Source organism: Anoplopoma fimbria, chromosome 22 (genome assembly GCF_027596085.1).
Source record: "Anoplopoma fimbria isolate UVic2021 breed Golden Eagle Sablefish chromosome 22, Afim_UVic_2022, whole genome shotgun sequence".
Taxonomy (NCBI): domain Eukaryota; kingdom Metazoa; phylum Chordata; class Actinopteri; order Perciformes; family Anoplopomatidae; genus Anoplopoma; species Anoplopoma fimbria.
In genome coordinates, this window is record NC_072470.1 from 623,529 (window position 1) to 636,028 (window position 12,500).

Below are 12,500 nucleotides of genomic sequence, written 5' to 3' on the forward strand. Positions count from 1 at the left end.
AGTAACTGTGGTATCACTCTGTTTAGGTTCGCTGTGCTTTTATTGTGAAGGCGCGCAGCGGTACCGCGTCGGTGCGTCGAGAGAAGCTTGACGAAGAGGAGCGACGTCGAGAAGAGAAGAAGAAGAAGAAGAAGAAGAAGAAGAAGAAGAAGAAGAAGAAGAAGAAGAAGAAGAAGGAGAGGAGGAAGAGGAGGAAGAGGACAGAAGGAGCCATGAGGAAGACATTCCTGCTCGAGGAGGATTATTGAGATGAGTCTCTGGATCACATCCCGCTGACACACACACACATATACACACACACACACACACACACACACACACACACACACACACACACACACACACACACACACACACACACACACACACACACACACACACACACACACACACACACATATACACACACACACACACACACACACACACACACACACACACACACACACACACACACACACACACACACACACACACACACACACACACACACACACACACACACACACACACACACACACACACACATATATATACACACACACACACACACACACACACATATATATACACACACACACACACACACACACACACACACACATATACACACACACACACACACACACACACATATACACACACACACACACACACACACACACACACACACATACACACATACACACACACATATATATACACACATATACACACACACACACACATACACACACACACACACACATACACACACACATACACACACACACACACACACACACACACACACACACACACACATATACACACACACATACACACACACATACACACACACACACACACACACACACACACACATACACACACACACACACACACACATACACACACACACACTACACACACACACACACACACACACACACACATATACACACACACACACACATACACACACACACACACACACACACACACACACATACACACACACACACACACACACACACACACACGCCGCTCTGCCGCTCCGGTCACCGCGTGTTCGTCCCGCCGCTCTGCCGCTCTGCCGCTTGCTCTGCCGCTCCGGACGCGTTTGTTTCTTTTGGAGGAAAGCAGACGGACAGCGTGCACGCCCCCCGTCCTTCACACGCACGGATCGATGAGGAGAGAATCAATGTTCTGATGAAACAATAAACACTGGATTATAATCAGCAGAAGAAGAGTGGAAGGTGAGTTTAACATAGAACATTATGATTGTTGTGATTATGATTATTATTATTATTGTGATTATTATTATTATTATTGTGATTATTATTATTATTATTGTGATTATTATTATTGTGATTATTATTATTATTGTGGTTATTATTATAATAATTATTATTATTATTATATTATTATTATTATTGTGATTATTATTATTATTATAATTATTATTGTGATTATTATTGTGATTATTATTATTGTTATTATTATTGTGATTGTTATTATTATTGTTGTTATTATTATTATTGTTATTATATTATAATATTAATTATTATCATTATTATTATTATAATCATTATTACGATTATTATTATAATAATCATTATTATTATTATTATTATCGTTCATAAACTTTATTTAGATGTGCAGGTTACTTCTTTTAAATATTAAAACATTATTGTTTGTGTTTGTGCCACTTTGCAAACTTTAGTAGAACTCATAATAATAATAATAATTATAATAATTATAATAATAATTATATTAATACTGCAGTATTTATTTATTGAGTTTCCTGTTTTGATTGAACTTTATTTAATTTGTTTGATATTTACAGGTTGAGACATTCGACAGGGTTCAGTGTCTCTAAAGGACACGAGGACATGAGGAAAGGAGGCGAGAAGGACACGAACCTGCTGCTTCCTGGGAGGTCAGAGGTCAAACCTATCAGTCCTCTTATTGATTAGTCGATTGATGAACAAAGAATTGAGGTTCATTATTCATCAAGTAAAACTGAATTAAATCTTTTTAGGTTTTGGACTTTAGACATTAAATAAACTTAAAATTAAACCAATAATCAATAAAATAATCACCTATTAATCGAGCAGCTTTAATTTAAAGACGTTTAACGAGCCAATAAAATGACATGTTTACTTCTGAAGACAAATAAAACACAAACATTCACTTTAAACTTGTTTAAAGTTACTTATCGTCACGTAAACAGCAGAAACAAGTGTTCAGCTGAATCTGAATGTTCAACCAGACTTCATTCATAAATCCAGCGTTTAGTTTTATCTTCAACTGATCTGCTTCTGTTTCTCTGACAGGAACCTCGTTTAACGAGCCTCCTTCAACGCAGAGACAAAAGCAGTGAAGAAGAAGACTATCAAATCAGGGTTTAATAATATTCATTATTTCATATGATTGTAGTTTTTCTCACGTTTGGGGCTCATACTTGTAGTTCTCTGTGTGTCCACTAGGGGCATGGCTGCTGTATCATTGAGCATCGCATTGTTTGATGTACAAATAGAAGTACTACTAGTACAAGTACTGCATCCGTTATTTAGAGGAAACATGAATGAATGAAAGCGCTAAGAAAATATCTGGTTTGGTGACTCTGTGAAGCAGCGTAGGATCATGGGAGTTGTAGTCTTTCAGGAGGTTTTTAACCACAAAGGTCTCCTCCTCTGATTGAAACGTTTCACGTTTAACGTCCTGGAGGGCAGCTAGCAGAGATGATGCTAGCGTTAGCTTAGCTTTTATTTCATTACATTAATGATCATAAAAAAACGTTTATTTAACCTAAAAGTTATCAACCGCCCCAATGAACTCTGGGAAATGTGTCTGTTAAAGAGGCAGAGACGCTAACAGAAAAACTTTTATTTCCTTTGATGTAAAGTTACATCTGTTATTCAACAATTCAAAATAACTGAGGAGGTAATATAGAGAAGAGTTAAAGACCAATTAATGGACTAATTGGCCATTTTGTTAATATGTTCATTGATTCATTGATTCATTGATTCATTGATTCATTGATTAAGGGGCTAATTGTTAATTTAACTGGTTTAAATTTAAAACTAAACCTTAGATTTTACAAGCTCTTCATATGTTTCTGTGTACAAATCCAAATTTACAAAGTAACTAAAGCTGTCAGATAAATGTAGTGAAGTAGAAATACTCAAGTAAAGTACCTCAACTGTGTACTTGGTTACATTCCACCACTGATGGAAACCTTGTTGTTCTCCACACAGTCTGGCCTCAAATCCTCCAATAAACTTCCCAGAGAGCAAATCCAGCTGTGTGTGTGTGTGTGTGTGTGTGTGTGTGTGTGTGTGTGTGTGTGTGTGTGTGTGTGTGTGTGTGTGTGTGTGTGTGTGTGTGTGTGTGTGTGTGTTTGATGGATGAGCATGGCCACACGCCACACACACACACACACACACACACACACACACACAGCTGTCCTTCAATGGCCTGGCGACAAGAGCCGTTATTGAAATCCCAGCTCCCTAACAGCCATCAATCACTCTGTGTGTGTGTGTGTGTGTGTGTGTGTGTGTGTGTGTGTGTGTGTGTGTGTGTGTGTGTGTGTGTGTGTGTGTGTGTGCGCTGCAGCAGCACACACATATTCGATGTGTGTGTGTTTGTGGAGCGCTGATCCGTCCTCTCTCTCTGAGGGATTATTCCTTCCTCGGGAAACGAGGCGACGTGCCTTATCAGTCCTCCGGCTGGGCGATAAAAAACACACACACACACACACACACACACACACACACACACACACACACACACACACACACACACACACACACGTCAAGCCTCGTAACATCACTGTGTGTGTGTGTGTGTGTGCAGCTGAAATGATCGTGAACCACACACCAGACTCTGTTGACTTTCTTTAGAATTTTAACGTCTAAAAACCGTTTTTCCTTCTTTGTTGTTGTTTTTACTCACAAGATTCATCTGAATTTAAACCATTTTAATTCATTATGTTAAATAAACGTGTTCATAACGTCTGAACCCAAACGTCCACAGACATGAATGTGAAAACACCAAACCAGCGTTTCAAACAGAGAAAAAGGATTTCTATGATTCTGTTTTCCATCATTTTATTTTAGTCTTTCATGATTAAATACCAAACCTGTAACATGTCACAACACATCTGTTTGGCTTCCATATTTCACGAGCGTTTTCCACCAACTACATAGTGTGAAATATATAATATAATACAGGAACAATGCAGCTTTTCAACCTGCAGGTTTGTAGTTTGAGGACTTTAAAGATGTCGACACATCTGGCTAATTTAAGAAGGATTAACACATTATTTAAGTTTAAATAAATGTTAAAATGTCCTTGATATTTATCACAGAGTGAGACCTCAGTGTTTCAGAGTGTTTTGAAACGTCTTTCTCTGATGTGGTTTTTCTCTTCATCTTCAGACATGGCGGACTGAACGGCGTCCTCGTTGCAGACGCTCCCGTCTGAAGCAGAACCCCCCCACGGGCTCACAGCATGGTGAGGTCAGAGGTCAAGTTCAAGTCAAGTTTTGATGTTGTAGCCCAGGCATTGTTTGATTTAAATGACCAAACGTAACGTCACCAAACGTAACGTCGCCAAACGTAACGTCACCAAACGTAACGTCGCCAAACGTAACGTCGGCAAACGTAACGTCGCCAAACGTAGCGTCGCCAAACGTAACGTCGCCAAACGTAACGTCGCCAAACGTAACGTCGCCAAATGTAGCGTCGCCAAACGTAACGTCGCCAAATGTAGCGTCGCCAAACGTAACGTCGCCAAACGTAACGTCGCCAAATGTAGCGTCGCCAAACGTAACGTCGCCAAATGTAGCGTCGCCAAACGTAACGTCGCCAAACGTAACGTCGCCAAATGTAGCGTCGCCAAACGTAACGTCGCCAAATGTAGCGTCGCCAAACGTAACGTCACAAAACGTAACGTCGCCAAATGTAGCGTCACGATATGCAACATAAATAACTTAATAAAGCACAAAAACTGCTCGTCAATGATTTTCCACTAATTCCCAAATTCCTCCAACCTAATTTTCCTCCAGCCACATTTTTCAGTCTTTCGTTTAGTTTTTTTTCTTTGGTGCCTTGAGAAAGGGAGCGAGTGAAGTCTCTCTCCTCCCTCCTCATCTCAGACGACCACCCAGCTGTCTGGATCATTTCCTAATGGCCCTGCGGCTGATAGCCAATCAGAGATGGTTCACGACGCCGTGTGACAGGAAATTCAATTAGTCCGTTTTTTCCTTCAGCATCGCTCTCGCTGAGTCTCTCTCTCTCTCTCACTGCCGTGCTTTCCCTTTGTCTCTCGCCCTCCCTTTGTTTATCTCACGCCTCCTCTTTTCTCTCTCTGTTTCCTGGATCTGTCGGGGAGAGTGAGAGAGGAGCTCCAGGCGTCATATGTCATCCAGGAATACAAAAAAAAGAACAGAAAAGGCTGCTCTTATTTTTCCCCATGAAAGGAGAAATGAAATCACAGACTCCCGTCCCGTACTGGAGATCGTTCTCATTCCTGTTTGTCCCTGAAGGGCCGCGGAACACTCAACGGTTTATTTCAGAGATTTTACTGAACTAAAGAGTCGCTCCGATTAAATCCATATCCTGTTATTTATAGGAAGAAAACGGGTTGCTGATCAAGCAAACACATTTCCACAGTACTTTTGGTGTAAATAAACAAAATGTCGCGTCACCACACAGCGTTTCAAGAAATGAAACGTCACGACGCATAACGCCGCGAAAATAAGGAAGAAATAATCACAGATCAGTTTATTAATATGAAGAAAATGTGCTTGCGGATTCAAGCAAACGTCAATTCTTTGAGTGTGATTAAATGCAAAGCATTCAAACTTCATCAAATCAGGAAGCAGTTTCTGGTGTTATGAACTTGTAAGTGTGTCCTTCGTAGGAATGCCGTTGTACAGTCTTTGGTTCTGTTTTGCAGAAGTTACCCTCCAGTTTGGTCGTTACTTATTTGCCTCTCCTCTCCACGTTGCAGGTGGATGCCAGCGCATCTTACAGGATGAACCCGCTAGCTGGCCTCAGCATCGACCGCAACGCTCTGGTGGGGGAGAACTACCGCCCCCACGCAGGAATCTTCTATCCCGGCCTTCAACCCCTCTCTGCTGAGAAGCCCCAGGAGGCCGGCGCTTCTCTCCCGCTTGGCTACGATCTCCTCTACAAACCCGGCGTAACCCTGCTGGATGGCCAGAAATCTGCGAATGGATATGTTGGACTTTATAAGAGCCCACCTCCAGGGCTGCAAAAACCCTTGATGGTTCCTGGTGCAGGAGGTGACGGTTTTGGGCTGGACCGCCGACTCTTATCCAACGACAAGCAGTCAGAGCTGGGTCTGAATGGTGCGGGGGGCTTCCTGAGATTGCCCTGGTTCAGCCCTTACGCTGATGCAACAATGTACCCGTTCCTGGACATGGCGTACAAGGCCTCCTTCCTGTCCCAGCCATCGCCCTTCCTTCACCAGCAGCTGGCATACCAGTCTCTATGTGCTGGTGGGGCAGGAAGCAGCACACCTGGGGAGGACAGACTCTTCTACCTGCCTCATTATGGCCCGGCCCATATCTCCTCCCCGCTGGGCCCTCTGATCAGGATCCCTAATGCAACTACAGCTCCTGCTGTCCTGTCACCGCTGCCCCACTGTCAGGACAAGGCCTTACTCGGTCCTCAGGTGCATCAGGAACCCTCTGCCTTTAGCACCAGTCCACAGATCCACCAGGAGCCTCAAGCGGTTCATCATACCGAGCGACAGCATGGCAGCAGTAGCAGTGGCGCAAAGTCCAGTCAACCCACTTCCACCAAGAACACGATTACCAGCAGCAGTGGTGGAAGTAGTGGTGCCCCTGTTAGCAGCTCAGCTGCCCCCTCAGAGTCACCCCCAGTTCCCCATCCCCCATGCACGGTTGCCCAAACCCTCACCAACACCACTACAGACCTCCAGAAGTCGCTTTACAGAAGGACCACCTCATCCTCAACCTCGCTGTCAGTGTCTCGCCCCTTTTACATGACCACTTCAGGCAGCAACAAAACCAAAGATGCCAGCTCGGACCGCAGTACTGCAGAGGTATCACCTGCAAAGACGTCACTGGACAAAGCTGTACCTCAAAAGTCTGCCAAAAATCCCAGGGAAAAACCTTTGGATATGTCCGCCAAAGAGTTGGAAGAATTCTCAAATGGATTCCCGTCTAAATTAGAGGACCTGGCCAAGTTGGGGTATTTACCACCATCTCATTATCAGAACCCACCCGTTACCACGTCAGCAAAGACCCCAGATCGTCCTGAAGGGATCAGCACTGCGCCCTCCCCTTGGGTTGTACCGGGTCCTTCCCCAGCTGTCAGCTCTGCACAGCACAGCAGGGGCTCCCAAATTATGAAAAACAAGAGTCTAGACACGACTTCTCAAAGCTCACCCAGCTCTAAGACAGTTGAGGTCACCGGCATTCACAGTCCTGCCTCAGCTGGACGACCCTCTGCGTCACCTCCTTCCCCAAAGGCCAAAGTCGAATGGCCACGAGTCCCCGCTACTGATTTTGAGAATCCAAACAGTAAAGGAGAGACTCACCCTGAAAAACAGACTACAACTCCTGATAAACCAGAGGCTCAAGAGAGGCAACCTCATCCTCAGCAATCTCGTGCGGGAAATGGAAACTCCTCCGGTCAAATCTACGGCGACTCCTACCTCCCTCCTGGTTTAGGTTACACTAACCGCTACATCCCTTACTCAGTTGCTGAGAATATGTCCTTGCAACGCATGACCATACCAGGCAAAGGGCCTGTCTATACCCATCCAGCTTTGCTTGGCAACAGCAGCTTTTACCCACCTTGCATTGCACCAAAACATGGACTTCAATTTGGGGTGCATTCAAACCAGGGTGACTTCATGACATACCAGAATTCCCGGGGGATGGCCCCTCCACCTGTTTCCTCCCACGCAGGTCTTGACCGGATTGAGAACCAGGATAAAACCTGGAATGCTGAACCGTACAGGAACCAGGAAAGGCCGGATACTGATTGCTCCCAGAAGAGTGACATCGAGAGAGACAAGTCCACAAACCCAACCGTAAAGATTTCAGGTAAAAGCCTCACTTCTACCAGAGATGATGTAGTTTGTATTGACCTGGTGCGTGATGACGAAGATGAAGAATTGTCCACCAACAAGCACAGCTCCTCACCTACCATAAGAGAAGAAAGTGAGGCTCGAAAAGTTCCTCCTCCCAGCCAGGTTGCCGAACAGAGACAAAGCTTATTACCAAACACCTCCCAACAACAACACCTCCATCACAAGTCTTCATCACCTCATCCTCCCAGTGAGGAGATCCCAGAGGAGATCCCAGAGGTGGAGGAATCACTTAGTCCTTTCCCAGACATCCCAGAGGAGCAAACAATGCGCTGTGCCCGAACTTCTCCACAGCAATTTTCTAGAAAATCTAAAACTGGTGCCTCTAGTGGTGACGTGATAACGGACGTCACTGGTGGTCGGACTACTGGAGTTGAGAGCGCTAGCAATGAAGCTAAGTCAACCTCAGCCAATAAAAATGTCAGCCTCCAACAAAGCCCTTCAAGAGATGGAAACTCATTGGATCCATTTAGCAAAGAAAGTAGTTTAGGTAACAACAATTCCAACAACATCATGGGATCAGTGTGTGCAGTCACCAGACCGAGGAGTCCACCTTATGGGGGCACCTGTCATCCAGACAGTCCAGTTTGCAGCAGTAAAGGACCAGCAAGTAGAGATTTTAGCCCCCAGGTCCCAGCATGCAGGAGTTTTAACCCCAGGGTCATGAACACCAGGACGCCCACATGTAACAGCGGAGATGTCAGCAGAAGTTTCGTGGGCCCCTGTTGTAGAAATCTGGCTCCAACTTGTGAACCCAGAATTTTCAGCGGCCCAACTCATGGAAGTAGCAACCCTGTGTCTCCAAATCCCAGATTTACAGATTACGAAAACCGCAATGCTGTGCGCCCGGTTTGTGGCAACGTCGATCTCAGAGCTCCTACTTGTGGAAACAACTCTTTTGGAAATAACCAAACCTGTGCACATAACAACCTCAGGGTCCCCACTTATGGAAACAGTTTTCCTCGGAGCCCAAATTGTCGGCATCTTTCACCTGCAAATCCTACCAATGGAGGCTTTAGCGTGACGCCTGCAGATATGACTCAAGAACCGGCAGTGAACAAAGACCTAAAGTACGATGAGGGAGAGTCCAGGAGAGAAACAACCACCAGCTGTGGAGACGACGAGGACGACATCCAGGACGGCTTGGATCCCCTCGAGGACGACGATGAGGACTCGTGCTGCGGTAAGGGCCGGCGCTCCGGACTCACCAGACGCATCGCCAACTCGACCGGCTACGTGGGCGACCGGATCAAATGCGTGACCACGGAGCTCTACGCCGACTCCAGCAAGCTGAGCAGGGAGCAGAAAGCCCTTCAGGTAAGATCCAACTCTACATTTAAGATCTCTTTTTACTTATTCAGCCCTTCATGAGTCGATGAAATGGAGATAGTCGGGCAAATCTGATTCTCTGTGGCGGTCTGGAGTTGAATCAGTTCTTGTCATTCATTCCTTTGACCTGAACGTTGTAGTGGTTCCTTCTGGTTCCCCATAAAGGATGGTCTTTAATCCACAGCTAAAACATGTCGGTGGATTTTTGACCCCATGGTTTGTCTTTGTTTCTACAAAGAGTAAAGAGTTCAGTGGAGATCCAAGAAGGTGCTAGGAAGTTGACGGAGGTGTAAAAAGTTGATACTTAAGTGTACAAGGTGGTGATAATTGGGATCGGAGGAAAGTGCAACACAAATTGTTAATGTTGCATGGTTTGACAAACAATAATGGATGTCAGGATAGCTGAATGTGTTCCTATTCTAAGGAGGGTTTCCAGGAGTTTGGTCGTTGGTATCAGAGGAGTCCAGATTCTAATCCCTCAGGATCCCGAGGGATTAGAATCTCATCAGATGATTTTAAACTCTACATTCAACATCCAGCACCAAAGTTCAGCGTCAACACAGGAAGTAGTGTGTCCTTTATGAGGAGGTCATTGAGGTCGTTGATGGAGGTGTAGCACGCCTGACTTCTGTCAAAGATCTGAACTAAATGTTTGCCCTTTAACACGGCTGTTAGGTTGCAACGATCTTTCCCTAACCTGCATGTAGAAAGAAGTCATTTCCCAAATATCAAATATTGGAATCTTCCAAATATACTGAAGATGTTCTTGTCTTGCGTTGATGAATCCTGGTGTTTTGCCAATATGGGACTTGATCCTAAAATAATAATAATTATACTACCTTTAGCAGCCATAAAGTAATATAACATGTTGCAAAGAGGATATCTGTAATATCATTACATTTACTTTGTCAAGTAACGAGGTACGGCCTGAAATGAAGTATTTATAGGTTCATGTAGTCTTTGAACCACACCGCTCCTCCAGTAATCAAACCTTCAGTGTTGGTATGTGATTTACTGCAGAGTGATAACCACTGTATGTGAATGCATGAATCCTAACAGCAGCTTTGAGACGAGGTGGTGATATTCATCACGGGGATGCATCCTTATTTTGTTGAAAGTGACGCAAAAGAGGAGGTGTAACGAGGAGAACTTCCTCCTCCTTCACTGGTTTATCTTTCCCGTCTTGTTTTTCCGCCCACCGTTTGTTCGGGGTCGTTCTGAGGTCGGGTTAGGATAACAGTGTGTGTGTGTGTGTGTGTGTGTGTGTGTGTGTGTGTGTTATCCTGCTGGTTTTTCCCAAAAAAATGAGGGAAATGGAGGCAGAAAGTAAAACCTGTCTTTAGGTATTTATTCATCTTCTTCTTGGTCTCTCCTTTTTCCTTTCTTCTCTACGTTGGCTTTTTGCTCTATTTTTGTTTCTCTGTTCGTCGCTTCTTTCTCTGCACCTCCTCGTCCCCTCGAGATCCCCCTTCAACTAGAATTAAATCTCTGCTCCTCCTCCTCCTCCTCCTCCTCCTCCCTCACCAACGGAGGATGGAGAGCAGTTCTTTTAATGGAATCCTCCTCTTTATTTTTCCTCCCCGTCCCCGGAGTCCAGATTAGTTTCAGAGCGTTTGAGGCTTCTGTTGAGTTTTCTCTCATGGAATCTGTTTTGAGTTTATAAATAAGAATAAATAAGTAATGAACTACATTTCCCATTAAACAGCTTCTCTTTGTGGTGAGGATTGGACCAAAACCAAATGAGTCAAACACCAAAACTGTGACATAATTTAAGACACAGAGTGGCATCAATCTCAGAGAATATAACAAGTTTTTTCCTCATGAATTAATTAGACATAAATGTATTATTTTTATCTCAGACAATATCCAATTGTCTTTCTCGTAATTAGTGTTTTTTTGTCTGTGACCCTAATTTTGAAGAATATCGTAGTTTTTTTTAAGTAATTAGTGACTTTTTTCTCGTAAATTTACGCTTTGAGTCTCAGAGATTATCAGAGTTTCTTTCTTACAAATTAGTTGTTTTTTCTCCAAAATGTACCACTTAAATATCAGACATCAGCGTTTTTCTCGTATATTAGTGAGTTTTTTCTTGCAATATTAACCCCTCCATAGCTCTATAATGTATATTTATTTTAACCTTAAAATGACCCCAATACGCCGTTGTACCCCTCAAACGTGTAGATTTCAAACTTTAGAAATGAAAGTATTTTCCTTGCTTTACTTTTCTTTCTTTTATGATTAAACATTTTACTGATCATGTTTTATCTTGTTATTTCAATATTGGAGCCTTGTTTTAAATTAGTTTGTAGAGAACATTTGAAATATTTCCAGAGCTGCTCAGTGAGTATTTTTGTTGGTGAGCAGATATTTCCTCCCTCATTGAGAACATCAGCGGAGTTGTATGTGAATCATCTCTCTGCTGTCGGGCTGATGATTCCCTCAGGAAGTCTTCGGGTTCGGTCCGTCGAGGTGGAGGAGGGTTAACGCTCAAATGAACTCACATCTCGCTCCTCCGCCCCCGAGGAGCTGCCGGCTCGGGGCGCCGGCGTCGGATGGATTTGTAGATCGTTTCACGGGCCATTAATTTTTAAAATGGGTTTGTGGTTCAGGGCAAAGTGAGGTGAGCGAGAAATACTGGCCTGTCAGGGAGCGCACGGGGACCGGTTACGAGTGGTTACCAACGGTTACGAGTGATTACCAACGGTTACGAGTGATTACCAACGGTTACCAACGGTTACGAGGTTTGGTTGAACATCCTGGATATTTGTCTGTTTTAGCAGATTTAATCCTGACGTGAGAAAAAACTGACGGGAAGAGAAGTTTCAACATCACTAGAAATGAAAAGTCATCTCTGGAATCACCTGTTCACGGCTTCACACACTTTATAGTTTCTGTCAGTTTGTTTCAAAAGCAACACAGAGTTTTATTTCTCCTTTAAAGCTGCAGAGTCACAGAACGCTTCTGGAAATTGAGGTTCTTATTGTTGAAGCTGCCACAGATAGCAAAGATCTGCCAGCTGCTGTTATGATGCTGAT

The 12,500-nt window shown here is 43.9% G+C and overlaps 1 protein-coding gene across 1 annotated transcript in view; it reads left to right on the forward strand.

The window, feature by feature from the left end:
- Window positions 1-1,087: 1,087 nt before the first annotated feature.
- LOC129111996 (BCL-6 corepressor-like) overlaps window positions 1,088-12,500 on the forward strand; it is a 30,037-nt gene continuing 18,624 nt past the window's right edge. Inside the window, exons 1-4 of the mRNA XM_054624168.1 lie at window positions 1,088-1,238; window positions 1,829-1,921; window positions 4,428-4,503; window positions 6,004-9,453. Coding sequence (XP_054480143.1) covers window positions 4,501-4,503; window positions 6,004-9,453 — 3,453 coding nt within the window. The 5' untranslated portion in view covers window positions 1,088-1,238; window positions 1,829-1,921; window positions 4,428-4,500. The remainder of the gene's footprint in view (window positions 1,239-1,828; window positions 1,922-4,427; window positions 4,504-6,003; window positions 9,454-12,500) is intronic.